General features: G+C 37.3%; 2 protein-coding genes across 2 annotated transcripts; one reads left to right on the top strand and one right to left on the bottom strand.

The window, feature by feature from the left end:
• Positions 1-5,612: 5,612 nt before the first annotated feature.
• On the top strand, positions 5,613-8,718 carry LOC140144897 (uncharacterized). The gene is made up of 3 exons (XM_072166697.1): positions 5,613-5,789; positions 6,456-6,582; positions 7,488-8,718. The coding sequence occupies exons 1-3, from the start codon at positions 5,702-5,704 to the stop codon at positions 8,716-8,718; spliced, it is 1,446 nt and encodes a 481-aa protein (XP_072022798.1). The 5' UTR covers positions 5,613-5,701.
• Positions 8,719-8,844: 126 nt separating this feature from the next.
• LOC140144896 (uncharacterized) lies at positions 8,845-12,433 on the bottom strand. Its single transcript, XM_072166696.1, has 2 exons — positions 10,892-12,433; positions 8,845-9,939 (listed from the first exon to the last, which is right to left on the bottom strand). Exons 1-2 carry the CDS (start codon positions 12,431-12,433, stop codon positions 8,845-8,847), a joined length of 2,637 nt encoding a protein of 878 aa, XP_072022797.1.
• Positions 12,434-21,546: the final 9,113 nt, after the last annotated feature.

Raw genomic sequence — 21,546 nt, 5'->3', positions numbered from 1 at the left:
CACAAGATAAGTGTGAATTTCACTTTAAAAATATACGAATAAATAGATCATTTCTACCATCTACAGCCCAATTATGGAATTCTCTTCCTGCCCAAATTCCAGCCATTAAATCAAGGGCCAGCTTCAGCAGGGAGGTTAATCGCTTTCTGGGTGCTTCCTCGTCAACAGCTTCTTACTGATTTTTTGTCTCTGTTGTTAATGCCCAGTTATGCCATGTCGTGAAAAAATATACACATGAATACCTAATTTTTCATGAACCTCAATATTGCTAATTTATCGAAGTCGAGAAATCCTATTAAAGGGTGGTCTTAACACTGGAATTATGGAAGTTTTGGGCCTCATAACTGCTTACCTATACTTATATGTTGTATTTATTGAGTTATCGTGTACCTAAATCGTCATTTTACGGAGAAAATGAACATCGAAATAATGACCGTTGAAGTTTAAATTGGTCACATTTTGCACTTTGATCGAAGCTACCAAAATTGCTGTTCTGAGTAAACGGCGTTTGAAAATCTTGGTACAATTCTATTGGTCATTCGAAAACTTGAGAACATTCGTGAGCACTTGTTTGAAATGTATATTATAGAAGAGAATGTGCACCAATTATTTGCAATACTCATTATGTTCTCAAACAGTCGATATATCCCACAAAACAGGTAATTACAGCTATTTGGCTTTATGCTAAATCCAAAAAGTGTCCACCGCTGCGCAAAGAGTTGTATGTGGGGACGAATCCGCATTCGACTACGTGTAAACTATAGCACCCATCCTTGATTTGGGCTTTTATGTAAAAAATTGCTGGTTGTCCTAAGGCTATAGATTCTAAACTTGGTATATAAGTTATTTAGTCATCCCCGTGATATTTAGTGAAAATTCCGGTTAAAATCAAGGAATTTAGAGTAGAAATAACAATTGGAAATTTGCCAACAAAAATTGGCCTTTATTTTGTGTATAATTTTCTGTGATATTCCAATATTGCGACGGCGCTCTGACATAATTATGTCATAGCGATATCGTGTGGGGGATGTTTGTACTTATTTCGATATCACTGGATAGACGATACCTGTAGCTACCCATTGGTTTCAAACATAACAGTAGAGGACATGTAATATAGAAAATTCGGAGTTTCCAGCTATACAATACAACAGATCAACCTGATTTGTACAGTATACGATTCGTCTTTTGGTCAAATCCATTAATCGCACTTAGGCGCGATTCGTCCAAGTCACAATTTCAATATCTAATGTTATAAACATTATTATTGAACACATATCCACTGGTTTTACTGAAAACAGAACAGCATTGACCGTAACATCAAATAAAATGTTAAACATGTCTGTTTTAGACCCGTGATATTCCGATGGCCGAATCCGGATTCGGCTTTTGGTAAATTCATTTTATGCATGCATTACTTTGGATTTGAGAACAAGGGATCAATGGTGTACATAATAGAGGGCAGCATATCAATTTTTAAAGGATATCAGATGATAACAGCATAGTAAGTATTCAAAAGAGGGCGGTATACAGGGTTAGCTAACGGTGCGTCGCAGTACGGTCGACAACGATAACCGTTAAAAAGTCGATATGCTGCCCTCTAGAGATATAGCATTGATCCCTTGTTCTTGAATTCAAAAGTAATGCATGCATAAAATGAATTTACCAAAAGCCGAATCCGGATTCGGCCATCGGCCGAATTCATAACGATATATGCAGTTCACAATCACGCAAAGAAGACTTTGTGATAGTTACGTAAAAGCATAGACAATGTTGAGCAACAGGCAAGAGGTGCTAATGTGGGGGTGGGGCTCATTTAACATCAATGGTGAAGACCAGTTACCATGGTTACGCCCTAAAGACTTCAGATCTATTTATTTATCTACGTAACTGGCTAAAATAAGTTAAAGGTACATAAACAATAAACAGCATAACTAAAGGTGGAAAGCTGTCATTTGTTAATAATGTTGTTGTATTATACAGGCTGTATCAAAATTATTTTTTTTCAATTTTTGTAAATGTTTTTAATCATATAGCTGAAATTTGTGAGTTATTCTATTTAAATATTCAAATTTCTAAGAATGTCTTTTTTTTTTTTTTTAACTTACGAGAATAGCACATTCTGTGAAAAAGTTCTCCCTTTCACAATTTTATCATATAATCTTGCTTGGTGGCGTGTCCCCGAGCATATCAATGATGTGGTTTGACTAGGAAATGTATGAAAGAAAGCATGAATTTGTAATTACATGACCAAGAATTAATATTATTTATTTTAAACTTAATTAAAACGAATTACAGTAGAACGCTAAAGCCCTAATGCATTCTCATGACTCTAGAGCTTAAGTAAACCACAAGGTTTTCAATTTCATTTATAGTAAAGCCCTAATGCATTCTCATGCCTCTAGAGCTTTTAAAGTAAAACATCTCATTTATATATATTCTATATTTATTAAAGCAAAACACTAAAAGGGGGCATTTTATTGACACAAACTCAATTCTCTTTTTAGAACAAATGGTGGCTCTGAAAAGAGCCGTTTGGTTTTCAATGGAGTTAATAACTCCAGCCGCGACCTCTGCCGCGACCTCGCCTAGCATTCCCGCCTTCACCATGATGAACCGGGTACTAGTTCTGGTAACCCCTATCAGACTGTGGTTGACGTTGTGAACTCCCGCCCCTTGAAGGATGCGGCGGTTGACGGTTCGCTGTTCTCCTCTTCTTTCGAAGGCCTCTCATTAGATTGCTCCTCACTCTTTTTCTTGTTGTTGTTGCTGCTCGGCTTTCTTTTGTTTTTCAACAGATCAGCTCTGTTTTTCTCGCATGCTTCTTCAAACTTACGGCGAGTGACATGTAACTCAATAATCGGGCTGCTTGCATCTATTTTCGTCTAGATGCAGTCTTAGCCCCACAATTTCAATTTCAAAATCGGGAATGACCCTCTTTTTTCTTTCTTATTTAAATTTTAGACATTGTTTCTTTCGCAAAATTGAGTTTTTTTGATATGTTTGTACTTTGTTATGTTTTTTATAAATACAAGGAATGAAAATCCAGATTTTTAAACTCCAAATGCAATATTTTAAGGATTTTATTTAACTATTCCACTCGTGTTTGAAATTGCGCAATTTGTTACGCATAAGTACGCTACGCATACGCGACGCTTATCTGCATGCGCGGCGCATCTTATGGAAACACCACGGAAGCACAAAAACCTAGTGGTCAAAAGGCTCCGTTTTAGCTGATAAAATGTGGGTTTTTTCAAGTTCTTTCCCCCGATTTAAATATCAGGTTATGAATGGATTTCGCTCAAACTTCTCAAGGGGCCGTGGATTTACCCGATATTTATGTAATGTAAGGTAGAAAAATAAAAACTGCCGCATTCTCCTGCGAGATTCGATGAAAGTGCAAAATGTGACCACTTTAAACTTCAACGGCCATTATTTCAATGTTCATTTTCTCGGTAAAATGACGATTTAGGTACACGATAACTCAATAAATACAGCATCTATAGGTAAGCAAATATGATCATCATAAAAAGCATGATCGACTCAAGAAACGGTTTTCTCATTTTTTTTATATTTTGGTCTATTTCCGATTTTTGGCATCATTTTGTGCAAATAGGCGTTTGTGAATTTTAAAAAGTTCAATTTGATGCCTATTATGGTCAATATCTCAAAAAATAAGGCCAATATCAAAAAAATAAAAAAGCCGTTTTTGTAACGGAGCCTCAAGATTGAGCTTAAAACAAAATAAAATATTTTGGAAAGAGTGTTTTTTTGATATGATGTACCTAACAAATATTGCCAACAACTCACTTTTTTGTGATTTTCTTCATAATTTTTGTTTTTACCCCAAATCTGTATTTATATTAAGATTTATTGATGTCTTGCCTTCATAAAAATGTATACTTTTATATATCTTGCGCGAATAATTACAAAGTTATTGCACTTTTACTACATGCATGTCTGAGAGTACACAGCCTCCTTAACGACCGTAGCGTAATAAATACGGGAAAAAGATGTGTGTTAAAAAGTACAATTAAACAACATGAAGAGGTAGGCCTACTATAAATAAAAAAGAAAACAAAATGAGGACAAACAGGCTGTATGAGTATGTGGGTTATAGTTAGTCACAAAATGAAAACGGGAATAAAATAGGCTAAAGAAGGAAAGAAAGAAACTCTTCAGGAAATGTAAGAAAAAAGGGTATAATAAGATCAGGAAATTTAAATAAAAAGGCTATTAAACTGAGGACAGAATTAAATAAATAACATGAACACGGGAAATCCCAAGCTATGCAGCAAATAAAAAAAGAAGCTAAAAGGGAAATGTAAGAAAGGACAGATTTAGAAAATAACGGGAACGTGATTGAATAAATAAAAACACATGGTCAACGGAAAATCGCAAGCTTAGCAGCAGAATATTTTTTAAATGGAACAAAATTGGCCCATGTAGAAGAAACTAAAAAGAAAGAAAGAAGTTCAAATGGAAACGTAGGCTTAAGGAGGGTCAGGTTCAGATAAATAAAATTTACCGTTTCAATGATTCTACCTGTTCAATCATTCCTCCTGTTTTAGTGAACGCTCCCATTTACTCATATAACAATGAAATTCGGCTAATATAGTCCACAGTGAAGGTGAGATTATAACGACCATGTCTACCGACTTGTTCACTTTAAATCACTCATATGAATTCAACAAGTGTCTTCATTGATTACATTTCAAAAGCGGTAATCTGTGACGTAGTAGGACAACTTGCGACTTTAAAATGTGCCGCTAAAACTTGTATAATAGAGAAACAGAGTTTAAACTTAATACCATATTTATGTCGCTTAAAGTAGGCCGATGGTAAGCTAATGGTGGAAAGCTGCCATTTGCTAATAATTTTGTGTTATACAGACTGTATCAAAATAATTGTTCTCCGACTGTGTTCAATTAAAAACTGTGTCAGCAGTATGATAATAGCTAAGAGTGGAAAGCTGCCATTTGTTAATAATGTTGTATTATACAGGCTGTATTAAAATAATTGTTTTCTGACTGTTTTCAATTTTTGTGAATGTTTTTAATCAAGTTGCTGAAATTTGTTACCAATTTTGTTTAAATATTAAAATTGCTAAGAATGTCAGGTTTGATAAGAATTGTAGCTTATAAGAAAAGTACATTCTGCGAAGAAGTCTTTTTTCACGATTCTATAATATAATCTGGCTTGCTGACGTATCCTCTTGATGTGGTTTGAGAGAAAAATGTGAAACCAAAAATGATTTTGTAATTATACGATCAAGAATGAATTGTTTTTATTTATATTAGATTTTGCTAGACACCGTGGAAGCACTAGAATAATAAATCTTCCAAGCAGTGGAAAAACTATTTTGAGTTATGAGTTTAATTTGAGGTATCACCTTAATCCATTCAAAGGACAATATCTCCAAAAACAACTGCAAATTCCAACAAAATTAGCAGAACAAAATGATATGCTTATACTCATTCAATCGGTATAATTTTCATTCCAAATGAAATCGATTTTATATATTTCTAGAAAATGACTCCTATGTCAGGAAAAATTATTTTGATACAGCCTGTATGTCGTATATTTGCCTTGAACTAGCAACCAAAATGACTATGCAAAACAGTTTACGCTTTATTATTACCCCTTCAAGTGTTACATACAACAATAATATTGGCAGTGTCCTCAACTCCTGCTGCATGCGCAAATGCCACTACAAAACAGTCGATCCATGTTCTGCCGCCATTTTGAGAAGGAAATAGTTGACAGGTTTAATTTAATATCAATTTTGTCAAGTAAGTCTGTCTTGATTTATGTGATTATGTGATATAAATATGGACACGTGTAATGTGACATTAAAACACAAGAAAATCATACTTTAACGCGAAATATTTATTTACGTTTAGATCAGTCCTAGATAGATATAATATACGAGTGTTTAACAGTATTAAGGGTAGACGAGGTATTGTTGGTCGAAGCAGCCAAAGACAAATCGATTTTCATTATTTAAATCAATATATTATTGAAAAATAAAATTATTATGTTTTGCAAAAGTTCATTCTACAAATCGTATACTTTGCAAAATGTTCTTCATTCATTGTGGTTAAAGAGTTATGTACGTTTTACAAAAGTGTTGTTGCTTCAGCCCTCTTTACAACATAACTCATGAACCACATGACCTACAAAAGTGTATCTGTGATATTTGAATTCTTATACACGCTCGCTATGAAATGATCAAGACAATGTTTGCCAAAGCTCATTACCATTCACAAGATGTTGTGAAGTGTGAACTACCAAACCGCAACAGTTTAAAATAGTTGCTAACCTTAAGTGGTAAGCCAAAACCGAAGCGTAGTCTCAAAGATGTAACAATTGAGGACTCCAAGGAGCGTAATTTCTCTGTATTATTACAATCATTTTTCTTTGATAATTACCCATCTTTATTTTAATGATACCTATAGAAATGGGCGCTACCTTCTTGAAAAACAGAATGCCGGTTGACGAGGGTCCTATTGGCATGCTTAATATTGATACATTGTTGGTTATTTTCAACTTCTTGTCTTTATACGAGAAATTAATCGCAATGAGGTAAGATAGTGATACTATTCAATGAGGTATAATGCTGATAGAAATTGATCGGCAAAAGTGATGCATGCTGGGAACGAAAGGGCTCTAATTCGCGATCTCAGGTGACGAATTCGATAGCTTTTGAGCCCTTTTCATTCCCAGCATGCATCACGTATGCCGATCGCTATCAGCAATATACCTTCAAGTGATAATAAGAAGCAAAATGTAAACTTATGATCCTTTTGCCATAAAGGTTTGTACTAGAATGTCTTCATTTTTACACTATTTGAGGGGTTATGGTGTTGAAATATTCTTGGGGTTGGTTTTAGTCGGTTGAAATTTTCTTTTGGGGGTTGAGTTAGCAAACCATCTCATTAAGAGGTTTGTAGGGGTTCAACCATCCTAACCCCGCATAGATCACACTGATTAGGGGTTATGCATAATAGACTGCCCCTTAAGGGTATCTGCAGAGTATCATTGTGGTGAGGCATTGTAGGCTATCCCTTGCCCAATAATATGTGAGTAGATTACATTTTTGATGGTAGCTCTGAAAAGAGTCGTTTATAGTAGGCGCCTTTTTCCTACTGAGGAATCGCTGGCTCAGAAAGAGCTGTGACCCTGACAAAAATCTGTAGACTGTCCCTTGCCTTCAAATATTTGTTGTACAAAGCAGACAGTCTGAACCGACTGCCTGCCAAGGAAATATTGCCGGGCCAGGAAGCATGTTGACTGCGCAGGCAACATGGACTTTGGTTACTCCTCCGAATTTGCTTTTTTAACACATGAGCTATATACATAAATTGACAATTTCAACGGGAAGAAAATTATTTAATTAACCAGATTATTTCTAACGGCTTTTTGAAAATTATTATTATGAAGACTTATCAAGGAATTTTTTTATAATATCTATTTGTATTTTCATATAGGGTAAGCAAGGAATGGCATCTTATAATCAAAAGCCATGCCTGGACTGTCATCGACTTCAGAGACACAGGTCCTACCAGAAAAGTAAAAAAGTCTAGTAGAATATTCAGACGGTTTGTATCGCAAAATGGACCAAACACATTTGAGTACCGAGAGTATGGCAATGAATGGACATTTCCAATGCACGAAAATAACGTGTTAAAGTTCTTGACTCTTTATGCTGGCAAAGAGTTGCAAGAGATTCGTCTATCTGTAGCCAGCGATGAAATCATGAGCTATTTGCGCATGAACTGTCCAAATATAAAGACTCTTGGGATATGTGTCGATCAAAAGGTAAAGTCCAATGCGAACTATTTAGTTCCTAGCGAAGACCCGTATCAGCAGCTTCCAAAATTGCAACGACTGAATCTGACATGGCCCACATACTTCAGATGGTATTCAACTGAAATGAATTGTTATAAAAAAATCATTCAATTGTTACACAAATGTAATTTACGATACATAAGCCTTCAAGAGGTCGACCTATATTTCTTATCCATGTTGAAGAAGATGTCACCTGGAACATTAACAAGTGTACGTGAGATGGAATTAAACTTTGGGTTTAGCAGCGAACAGGAGGTGGCTGATGAGATATTGTCCTCAACAGTAGGGTGCATGACATCATTAACATGCTTCAAAATCACCGGTGAGCCACTTGGTCGATATCGTGAGATCGATAGTGACAGACTTTTAGCATCAATCGCACACTTGACACATCTGAAAATGTTGACCTTGCGAAGGGTGCGCTATTCGACAGAAGCATTTGAGATGATGATACAGGGATTGCCTAATCTAGAAACACTTGAATTAGGAGGAAAATCCGTGACGTCATCGGTGGTTAGATTGATCAGCATTCATCTTAAGAAAATTAAATCGTTACAGTTGTCCCCGCATAGTTTTATGTTGTCAAAGTATTCTTCTGAAAGTTTACAATCTCTTTCACACCACCCCACACTAGAACACCTTGCGGTCAAACAGACATATGATGAGAAAAATCAGTCAAATTGGGTTGAGCGAATATATGACATATTGGTTACACTTCCTAAGATCAAAAATGTGACACTAACAGGATACAATTTAGTTTCTTGTTTTAAACAAGCTTCGTATCCAATTATACAATCTACATCTATCATATACTCAAAAAAGTTGCCGAAGCAATATCTAATTGAGAAACAGTGTGGTGGCATTGAATGAAAAACACATAAACATATAGACACTAATAATCTTACAAACAAAAAAATTAGTTGTTACTTAAAGCTGTTTTGAAAGCTGAAATATTGGTGATGTTGAGAGTGTTTGGTGAGAGATCATTCCATTGAACTATTGTACGGGGCCAAAACTGAATTTGTAACTGTTGATTCTGGTTCTCATAACTCTGTACTTAGCTGGATGGTATTGCCTAGTGTTGTTATCAACCTGACGTTGGACGTAGTCTGGTTTTGGAATTGCAAGCGATTCATGTTGTATTTTAAACATGGTGGTAAGCCGGGCTTGTTTTCTTCTTTGTTCCAGTGTAGGCCATTGCAATTTATTGAGGATTTGTGTCATGGAGCCCTCTGTTCTGTTGTAGTTCTTTGTGACAAAGCGTGCTGCTCTGTGCTGTATCATCTCAAGACGATGGATATCCGATGATGTAAAAGGGGCCCATACAGCACAGGCATATTCTAGATGGGGTCTTACAAGCATGAAGTATAGCTGTTCCTTTACCTTCTGCGGACATCTCCAAAGATTTCTACGCAGGAACCAGAGGGCTTTATTTGCCTTAGCTATGATGTTGTTAATGTGGATGCTCCATTTTAAATTATGCGAAATGTTTACTCCAAGGTAGGGATGGTGAGAGACATATTCCAGTTCATCATTACACATCGTATATGTACTAATGAGGGGATTTTTCTTGGTTGTGATTCTGAGTGTCTTACATTTAGCGGTATTGAAGCGCATTTGCCATTTTTCAGCCCAATTACAAAGAGATGTTAAGTCCTTCTGCAGAATATCTGTATCTTGAGATGTGTGAATGACTCTGTATAGAAGACAGTCGTCAGCGAACAATCGTATTTTTGTTGAACTATCGATGTGGTCTGTAATATCATTAATATATAGGAGGAACATTAAAGGGCCCAATACCGTTCCTTGGGGAACTCCTGATTTAACTTTTGCTGGGTCCGATGTTTCACCGTCCACCACAACTCTTTGCGTTCTTGTTGTCAACCATTTGTTAATCCATGTCAGGAGGCTGCCGCGCACTCCATAAAAATCTAACTTCTGCAACAGCCTCTGGTGGGGTACAACATCGAATGCTTTCTGGAAATCTAATATTTGGAGGTCAGTTTGGTGCTTTTGGTCTAAGTTATGAGCAAGATCTTCGATTGTGATGAGTAGTTGCGATTCACATGAATGACCAGATCTGAAACCATGCTGAAAAGTGGACAAAATATGATGCTTTTCAACATGAGACATAATGTGACGGAAAATAATATGTTCAATGAGTTTACAGGTAACAGAGGTTAAAGATACTGGGCGGTAGTTTGCCGGTTTACTTTTCTCCCCCTTTTTATATATGGCAGTTATATTGGCTGTGAGCCAGTCTTCCGGCAGGTCACCTGTGTCAAGTGACTGCTGGAAGATATAACATATGACAGGGGCCAGCTCTTCACTTAGCTCTTTTAGCACATGTGAAGGTATGCCATCTGGTCCACTTGCTTTTCTAGTATTTATTTCTTGCAGGAGCTTTTTACTCCGTCCTGATCTATTGTCAAAGGATCTATGTCGGGAAATGGTTTCCCTTCCATACGTGGAATTTGCTCAAGATTTTCTGAAGTAAACACACTTTCATACTGCTGGTTTAGAGCTTTTGCCTTTCCCTTTGCTGAAGAAACTTCCTCGCCATCCACACTAAGTGTGGCCACTCCACATCCATCTCTTTTAACAGATTTCACGTGCGTCCAAAATTTCTTACCAGTTGTTGGGTTTACTTCAGTGCCTATAGTTTTTGTACCGTCATCAAGCAAACACATGAAGTAATCATTTTTGGCTTTCTGCATACTTTTCTGAACAGACTTTCTAAGCTGTTTGAATTGTTCCCACTTCGATTCACTATTGTATTTTTTATAGACTTTGTAAACGCGGGTTTTCTTACGTATTAGCCTTTTGATCTCGGGAGTCATCCATGGGACGTCCCATTTTTGCCTGATTGTTTTTTGAGGCACATGTTTTTGCACCATATCATTGACTTTGGTCTTAAAATCATTCCAGCTGGCGCTTGCCAGGTTGGGATTATTTCCTAATTCGTTTTTTGGATGACATTTTCCTGAAAAGCCTTGGATTCCTTTTTCATCTCTTCAACGTTCATTTTCCGAAAAAGGTATACTTTCCGGGGTGGTTGTTTGTTAACTTTAGCCTTGACATTGACAACACCTGTAACCACGCTATGATCACTCATTCCTGGAAACACCTGTATCTCTTCAACGAGATCAGGGTTGGTGGTTAGAAGTAAATCCAGGATGTTGTTCAGGCGTGTTGGTTTATTGACATGTTGTTGAAGACCATGATCTTCAACTATGTCAAGTAACAATCTATTTACCTTGTATCCATACTGTGGGTTTGCTTGGATTGTATTGTTATCCCACTTTATACTAGGTAAGTTGAAATCTCCACCTAATATAACATTAGGAAGAGAGCCATTCTGTGATATTTTACTGAGAGATGTATTCAACTCCTGCAGTGGTTCTTGCTTATCATTTGTAGGTCTATAATATGAACCAACATACAGGGGCTTATTACCAGCAATGCATATTTTACACCACATCACTTCGCACTTTGAATTAAGTGAGTATTCAGTGGTTGATATCAATCTGTTTGAAACGGCAACAAAGACGCCACCCCCATGAATATCTCTGTCTTTCCTAGACACATTATATTCTGCAGGGAAAATTTCTCCATCTGCAAATGAGCTATCGATGTGGGATTCCTGACCGCATATAACATCAGGTTTGTGGGACTCTATTAGGTCCAGTAGGTCATGTTGCTTGCGCTCGCTCTTGAGGCTGCGACAATTCACTATCATGACCTTTATTTTGCAAGGGTTTCTTTTAACATGATTTTGGTTATCATTTTTGTCACGCTTCATATAAGACAACTTCTTTGAACCTTTTGGGGTTGATGTTACTAATCCTTCTGGATTAAAGATATCAGATTCATCCAATGATTCCAGGAGGGTAAACTCATTGGATAGCTCAACATCTGAATCAGAGAATAGCGAGTTGCATATATTAGGCAGGCAACATCTCGGGCATTCCCAGTAAATCATTTGACTTGGTCTAATATGTTCAATTGGACCAAACCCTTCACAATTTGCATGAAACATTTTTTCACATTCTTGGCATTTCAGCGATATTTGGTCACTTTTGATTTCCCCATTACATGCTGGACACATAATGTTGGGGCCGGGATTACAATGGATATCCCCAGAAATGATCAGATATAGAAGTAAGTACACACGCTTGGATATACTTCTTGAACCAGCTACGTCCCAATTCACTAAACTGGATCTGGGGTAAACTCGAGGGATTATTATGGATACTATACTCAAGGATGGTTTGCAATCTATCCATGATTGGTTGACAGTAGTCAACAATGGCACCTGTTGCTGTAATTTGTGCTGATCTATGCATAAAACCTCTTGATGAACACCATTACTGATTATACTACTATGACATAGTATGGGTAAATCGTAACACAAGTATTTTTCACTTAATGGTCTACAATATGAAATGTCGGTTTGATTATCAAACTTGGTACTAGAGTCATAAATGTTGAAGTTTCCATAGCTTGAGTTATTTTCACTTGTTATGAGAATTATCAGCGCGATGACAGTGATGACACCACGAGTCAATGATCGGTTCCCTTCCATTTCATCTGGTCCCCGAGTTTGTAGTAGTACACAGAAAAAAAAAAAATGAAACGACCTCACCTGTTAGATCTGTTGAAATCGTGCTTTGTTTGGAGAATTTTGGCTCCGTAGGTCACCGTCCTCTTCGGACAACAGGAAAACAGTGACACTCCCTGCTAGCCCCTGGTATACATGTACTTTGGTAGAGGCAACCAAGTTGGTGCAAATCATAAAATTAGAAACGATCTCACCTTTTGAACGACGATATACGTGCTTTATTGATGATACTGTGGTATGCTGTACTGGTATATCCAAGGTTGCACTGGTATACAAGGCGTTCAATGGCCCATGCAGTAATCACCAGCATACAAAATTCCCGCCGTACCACTGCACTATTACGTTCAGCATCAGTGGAATTTTTTTAGTCCAAAAACACGCTAGATCCCATCAAATATCCTCTCACTACGATAAAAAAATTTACATAAAAGCCCCACATCAAGGATGAGTGCTACAGTTTATACGTAGTTGAATGCGGATTCGTCATCGCATGCAACACTACGCACAGCGGTGGACACTTTTTGTATTTAGCATAAAGCCGAATAGCTGTAATTCCTGTTTTGAGAGATATATCGATTGTTTCAGAACATGGAAGTATTGCAAATAATTGGTGCATATTCACTTCTGTAATATACATTTCAAATGAGTGCTCATGAATGTTCTAAATTTGTAGAAGGACCAATGAAATGGTACCAAGATTTTCAATCGCCGTTTACTCAGAACAGCAATTTTGCGTATTCGGCACCCTACCGTACGCGTGTTCATAACGATATGATATAGGAAAATGCGGAGTTTCTAGCTTTACTATACAATAGATCAACCTGATTTGTACAGCTAAGTATACGATTCGTATTTTGGTCAAATTCATTAATTGCACTTATGCGCGATTCGTCCAAATCACAGTTTCACTATCTGCGTCGGGAAGTAAGATTTATAATTAATTTTGGTGGAAATGAAAGATCGCCTGAAACAAAATCACAACCATACAATAACTCAATTTGCTCAAAATGCTCGATTCGTCACTCTGCCGAATTCATAACGATATAATTTGACAATTTCACCGGGAAGAATATATTATTTAAATAACAAGATAATTGATAACGGTTTTTTGAAAATTATTTTTTAAAGGGGGTTAGCCTGCTATAATGCTCTGTTGACAAGGGACAGTTTACATGCAGAACTTCTAATAGTGTTATTCTGAAGATTTGTATCATGAATAGCCGTGGTGAAAACTTATCAAGGAATTTTATATAATATTTATTTGTATTTTCATATAGGGTAAGCAAGGAATGGCATCGTATAATCAAAAATCATGCCTGGACTGTCATCGACTTCAGAGACAGAGGTCCTACCAGAAAAGTCGAAGAGTCTAGTAGAATGTTCAGACGGTTTGTATCACAAAATGGACCAAACATTTTTGAGTACCGAGAGTATGGCAATGAATGGAGATTTCCAATTAATGAAAATGACGTGTTAAAGTTCCTGACTCTTTATGCTGGTATAGGTTTGCAAGAGATTCATCTAACTGTAGCCAACGATGAAATCATGAGCTATTTGCGCGTGAACTGTTCTAATATAAACACTCTTGGGATACGTTTCGAATGGATGCATGTCAAGGAAAAGCCCAAAGTGAAACTTTTTGAATGGAGACGCAGTAGGAAAAAGTCCAATGTGAAACACTTTTCAGTTTCTAACGAAAACCTGTCTCAGCTGCTTTATTTTCTGCCGAAATTGCAACGATTGGATCTAACATGGCCCGCCCCATTATGTAGAAGGCATGTAGTTGAATGGAATCATTATGAACAGATTATTAAATTGTTACAAAAATGTAATTTGCGATATATAAGTCTTCACCATGTCGACATATCCTTTTTATCCATGTTGAAGAAGATGTCACATGTAACATTAACAAGTTTACGTGAAGTGGAATTATGCGATAAGTTAAGCGAACAGACACAGGAGACGCCTGATAAGATATTGTCATCAATATGCTTGACATCATTAACATGCTTCAAACTTAGTCTTGTGACCTTTGGCAACAGACTTTTACCATTAATCGCCCATTGGACTGTAACACATCTGAAAATGTTGTCCTTGGGAGGGGTGAGTTATTCGACAGAAGAATTTGAGATGATGATACAGGGACTGCCTAATCTAGAAACACTTGTATTAGAAGGAATATCCGTGACGTCATCTGTTGTTAATCTGATCAACATTCATCTTAAGAAAATTAAATCGTTACAGTTGTCTCCGGAGTATCCGGAAAATCCATCGAAGTATTCTTCTGAAAGTTTACAATCACTTTCATACCACCCCAATCTTGTAAACTTCGCGGTACAGCAGGCATATGATGAGAAAAATCAGACACATTGGGTTGAGCGAATATATGACATATTGGTTACACTTCCTAAGATCAAAAAAGTGAAACTGACAGGATACAATTTAGTTTCTTGTTTTAGTCGAGCTTCGTATCCAATTATAGAATATGTAGAAATTGAAGTGATCATATTTGGGACAGCACTAGATGGTAGGATTTTAAATTTACCAAACTTGATATTACAGAACACGTGACTTCTAAAATTTTGAAGTTAGAGAATATTCTAAAATATTGAAGCGATGCATTTTCAAGAGATACTTTCAAATATTCATGGATGTATTGGTGGAAATAAACGATACGATACCTTAAAGTATAGTTTTACTGCCCAAACAAGAATATGATTTATAATTTTGGAATTAAAACAAGATGTTGTGGGAATTTTAGATTTAAAAATATACAAATAAAACAAAGACAAATAAATACACGTGGATACAAAATTATTAAGCTTTATATATCATCATGAAATTCAATATTGCTTCTTTATCAAAATCGATAATTCTTTTTAATAGAGCCGGTATTTTCAATTATTTTTTTTCGTTCCAAAACGTTTAAAGCTTACAAGAAAGAAACTTTTTTTCAAACTTGTAATGATTTATTTCTATTTAGGCCTACCCAACATTTTCCCGACATGCTATAGAAATTATATCAAATTAACCCTAGAACTACTGAGCCATATTTTGTAATACGGATTACGAAGTAGGGGTTGTTTTCAGTTATAAAAGTTTTATTTGGTACCAATATATAGCTATGGGTCTCCTCTATCTAGTAATACCAAAAGAAGTAAACACATGCTCCCATTAATGCCGCTGTGACGTCATAATGTGAGGACGCCCATGCAAATTTCGCAAATTCTAGCTATGTACAAAAGTATAGGCAAAATTGATTTTCGGCTAGAAATTCTACAAAAATTGAATAAATTTACAGAGCGAAATGAAAAGCATTGGTTTTATCACCAATCCCCCACATGGTCATCTTTGACGGCCGGTCCTACCCCCGGATAAGGTTTTATGCATAAAAACTTTATCACTAAAATAAGCGCAAAGTAGGGATCTATGATTAGCTTCGGTCGTTTGGGCCAAAACGCGTGCGTTTTTTTTGGTGACGGATAAAAAAAACTAGATATAAATATCTATGGACCCGGTTTTTTTATTATTATTATTTTTAATTTTGATCAACTTCACCAACATTTATTTTTTAATTTTATTTATTTATTTATTTATTTATTGGTGAAGCTTTTCAAAATAGCCGCCAAATCCCATTGAATTACAATGACTATTTTGGCTCAATTAAGACAACAGGAGAATATATGTGTTAGTTAAAGGCCCTACCCGCCGCTACTGTGATTATAAAGTGGGTACAAAGCGTGCAGCTTTGAAAGCGAAGCTAGAAAAAATACCTATAATGTAGTTTGGATTCTATCCAAACATGCTAAATGAATACAACATAGAACTGTTTGCTACGACTAATGAATATCTTATGGAAGTTTTAAAGACAGGAACCGCATGCAAAACGATGGACCAACAATCACCAAATTTAACAAAAATTCACTTTACTGTTTTAAACTAATGAGGCCATTTCGTAGACATTTTGAAAATCCAAAACACATATGTATTCTCTCATTGCTGTAAGATGTACCACTAATGATATTGTAGCGGAACCGGCCTTCGGTATAATTATGGTAGCGATTGGCAAAGTAAGGCTTAGGATCTAGTGGGTGTACGAACCATATCGTACCTGACACTGGCAAAGGAAACACTCTCACATATATGAGAACATTAGGCTCAACACCTTTATTGGGCTTCGGGCTGATCCAAGATCGGAGTGGAATCAGGAGCGGAGAGCGGCGGTTTGGATGCTTAGAAGAGAGGGAGAGCTAATTGACCAGTCATCAACCAACCACACTCACATCTACAGACAGACTGGCCCAGAGTACTATTGTACCCCGCTTATATAGCCAATGAAATACACGTGACTGAAGGAGGCCCTCTATCGTCGACATCCATTTCCGCCACAATATAAATAGTTCAAAATATAATTGGCTTGTACTTAATACTTTAAAACAGAATAAATTTTTAGTCATTGGTGCCTGTTTAAAAGCCTAAATATGTAATTTAGTGTGATGTGGCGGCCATTTTGAAAAGTGCCCTATAATAGTCTGCAATTTTTATGTCTGTGTTGAGTCATGGTACCTTCACTATGCCATTAATAAATAGTTGAAAAAAGAATCACTTTGTAGTCATTAGTGCCTATTTTTAGCCTTAATTTGTAATCCAATGGAATTTGGCGGCATTTTGGAAAGCGTCCTCCAGTAGAGTCTTCATTTTAAGTCTGTTTGAAGTCAAGATGCCTTCTTGTACCTATGTCATTAATAAATAGTTGAAAACAGAATCAGTTTGTAGTCATTAGTGCCTGCTTTTAAGCATTCTTGTGTAATTCAATGGGATTTGGAGGCCATTTTAAAAAACGCCCTCTAACAGAGTTGTTGCCAAGTTACAATATGTCTACTCTCACTTTTTTGTCATGATATGGCCTGGCTAATATTGACTGTGAAGAATAGCTTAGGATACTTTTCATGCACACGGAATCTGCCTCAGACAACGGATTCCAAGTTTCGTTAAGATCGACGGTTGCGGCGGGTGCATTAAAATTTAGAAGGGACCGAGCGTAATATTTTGTGCGCGAAGAACTTCAAACTAATTTAGCCCAAAATGAAGGTGAATTCTGTTACTTGAAGGGCCGGTGTGTTCGATATAGGGTACAATTTTGCAATTTTACATCAGGGCCTATATTGGCCCAAAACATGGCGTTTCTCGGACTAAAAAGGGAGATGCACAGATTAATTTTGTGTGCCCCAAATTTTAGGTGTCCTGGGCCCGGTCTATTGCAATTCGGTCTAATATTCATTTAGTATAATATTGTTTGGTCCAATAACCAGTCGGTCTAAAAACTATTATAGTCTAATAACAATTTCGTCTAATATTTTTTGCAATAACAATTTGGTCTAATAGCCGTTTGGTCTAATAACGGTTAGGTCTAATTATCAGTTACGTTGTATTAGGTTCATCTGGATTGTCAATTATAATTGTTTGATGGGAATTCATACTATCAAATCCAATTTATGATGACATACCTTGCTACAGTTTCATGCCGCTATGAAGCGCTTCATCACACTGGCAACATTGCTTCTTCTTCTTTCCTGAAGTTGCTGGTCGAAAATATTCGGTAAGAAATAGACAAGTACTACTTGCATATCACATCTCACCATCCGTTAGAGCATAAAATCAGTGTTGTGAATACGCTCATGGACAGGAAAGAAAAAGTAGTCACAGAACCAGCGGACAAGGCAATCGAAGAGGTAAAATTAAACATGGGCTGAAACAATGCGGATATCCTGATTGGGCCTTCAACAAGACACGCAAGGACAAGACCGGTCAGCAGAAAAAGTCTAAAAAGAAAAGCTATACGAACAGGAAAAGTCGGTTGGTCGTGGTTCCTTTTGTGAAGGATTATCACACACATTTAGGAGGATTTTCAAAAAGAACGATGTAGCGAAAGCCTTAAAAACCACATAAAACAATTCGCAATATTTTAGTTCACCCCAAGGACAAACGGGACATATCTCAAACCTCGGACTGCGTCTATGAAATCCCATACAATAATTGTAATAACACCTACATTGGTAAAACTTCACGCTTGTTTGGTACACGTCTCAAAGAACATCAAGGAGAAGGCAGCACTTGGGGTACATACCCAGTCACAGAAAAAACATTCGCTCACAGAAGTAAATAAGTATTAGATGGGAAATCCGTGACGTCATCGGTGGTTAATCTTATCAGCATTCATGTTGCGCAAAACAACCATGTCATAGGTTGGGAGGACGCTAATATTAGATCAAGGGATATCAACAGGCACAAAAGACAGATTAGAGAGGCAATTTGGATCTGGCGACGAGGGCGAAACACCATGAACAGAGATAAAGGGAACAATTTCTTACCGAATATTTTCGACCAGCTTCTGGCGCCGCCACCGGCAGCAACTTCAGGAAAGAAGAAGAAGCAAGGTTGCCGGTCTGATGAAGTGCTGTGTAGCAGCATGAAACTGTAACAAGGTATGTCACCAAAAATTGGATTTGATAGTATGAATTCCCATCAAACAGAAATAATTATCAGTTAGTCTAATACATTTTCTAAATGCGAATCTAAATGCTTAGACCAAATGGCTATTAGACTTATTGGTTATAGATCAAACGGTATTAGACTAAATGGTTGTTAGACTCAATGGTTTTAGACTTATTATGGTTATTAGATTAATTGGTTATCGGCCCAATGGTTATCGGACCAAATGGTTATAGGACCAAATGATTATTGAACTTAGTGGATAATAGGCCTAATGGGTTTAGACGAAATGGACGTAGACATAATGGATATTAGACTAGACGTTATAAGACCAAGTGGCAAATCCCCCTGGGCGCAGACTCAGGTGGCCCAATGGTAAATCATACCCAATGCTAAATTGATGACAATAGCTAAAGATGGAAAGCTGCCATTTGTAAATAACGTTGTGTTATACATACATACATACATACAAAAGTTATTTATGACGCAATTCGCCGCAAGGCAACATTGCGTTTACAAATTCATCAAAGCAGTAAAACAATATAGACAAACAAAAGTTCAGAATAAATGAGTTTTTAACAGTTTCTTGAAAGTGTTAGTGGATGTTGCACCCCTGATGTGCAGTGGCAGATTGTTCCAGGCTTTGGCAGCAGTAGCAGTGAATCTGCGTTCTCCCGCAACAGAGTTGTATCTATGAACAACCAGGCGTGAAGGATCATTTGAAGATCTGAGAGGGCGGCCGGGAACATAATAAGAGAACAATTGAGTTATGTAAGCTGGTGATTGGTCATTCAATGCCTTGTATACATAGAGCAGGATCTTGTAAGTTACTCTTTGTGCTATTGGAAGCCAGTGGAGTTTTGTGATTAAGGGTGCAGCTTCAGTCCAGCGACCTAAGGCATATATGACCCGTGCGGCTTTGTTCTGTAAGCGTTGCAAGCGAATCATATTCTTGGATGAAAGGTGAGTGAAAAGTGCATTGCAATAGTCTAAACGTGACAGGACCAGCGCACGGACAACATGATGGCATGTGTCAGAATCAATATATTTTCGGATTCTCCAGATGTTCCTGATGTGATAAAGGATCGAGCGACGAAGACTATCGATGTGAGAGGTGAGTGACATTGAACTATCGAAGTGGATGCCAAGATTTCTGATGACCGTGGAGGGTGTGATCTTCAATGAACCAATTTCAAGGGTAACGTCATTAAGCTGAAAATTTCTCATGTTGTAGATAGAGCCAGCAACAAAAAACTCAGTTTTTGCATCGTTGAGCTTTAAATAATTCACAGTCATCCATTCTCTGATTTCAGAGATGCAGCTTGAAATCTTGTCAAGAGTGTTAAGCACATCGCCAGGAATCCGAGGGTTGAAAGAAGCATATAACTGGCAGTCGTCAGCATAGATATGATAGTTGATATCATATTTCTGGATGATCTCTCCAATGGGAACAGTATAAGCGGAGAAAAACAATGGTCCTAGAACGGAGCCTTGTGGCACACCAAAATCCATTGAGATGGGGTCGGAGAGGTGACCATTGATGCTGACTTTAGAACTCCAACCTTTCAGATAAGATTGGGCCCATTCCAGTGCAGAACCGGTGATGGCGAAACGGTCCTGCAGACGTTTTAGGAGAATTGTGTGATCAACAGTGTCAAATGCGGAGCTTAGATCTAGTAGCACCACAAAGACAGCTCTCCTAGAATCAATCTCACTGAAGATATCGTCACTCACTTTGATTAAAGCACTTTCAGTGCTATGTTTGGGACGGTAAGCAGACTGGAATGGGTCTGAAAGCTTGTTATTGTTCATGTGATCAACAAGCTGCGAAGCAGCACATTTCTCAATCAGTTTTGCAGTAACAGTTAAATTACTGACAGGCCTATAGTTCTTAAACTCGTCTTTGTCTAGGGATGGCTTCTTAAGCAGTGGTGTTACAATTGCTTTGTGAGCCGCCGTAGGGAAAACCCCTGTTTGTAAAGAGGCATTAACAATGCTTGTCAGAGCAGGTAAATTTGCGTCCAAATAATGTTTCATGAGCCAGGTTGGCTGAGGATCGAGGATGCATGAGGCATTGGATGCCTTTGAGATAACATTGTGGACCTCTTCTTCAGTCATTTGGTGAAACTCGATTAGAGGTCTACAGAAAGGTGAGCAACTGTCAACGAACTTGGAAGCATCAATTTTGGTACTATTTGACTCAAGCTCATCACGGATTTTACAGATCTTATTCCTGAAGAACTGAGCAAATTTGTTGCCCAAGTCTCTTGAGTCACCATGGGCAGGCAATGGCTTGGCCTGATTGTTGAGGAGGCTATTTACAGTGTGAAAAATTGTTTTTGCATTGGCAAGACATAGCTTATCAGAATAGTGTGATTGTTTGGCTTCAACAATACATTTGGACACATTATTCCTGGCAGACGCATAGTTTTGGCGATCAGACTCAGTTCTAGACTTCCGCCATTTTCTTTCGGCCCTATGACGTTCTTGACGAGCAGAATGGATTGATTGATTGTACCATGGTTGCCTGTTTCTAATAGTCCGAGTACGCGTTTCAGCGGGAGCATGTTCATCCAAACAACCAG

Source organism: Amphiura filiformis, unplaced genomic scaffold, assembly GCF_039555335.1.
Source record: "Amphiura filiformis unplaced genomic scaffold, Afil_fr2py scaffold_94, whole genome shotgun sequence".
Taxonomy (NCBI): Eukaryota; Metazoa; Echinodermata; class Ophiuroidea; order Amphilepidida; family Amphiuridae; genus Amphiura; species Amphiura filiformis.
This window is presented reverse-complemented; position numbering and strand designations above follow the sequence as displayed.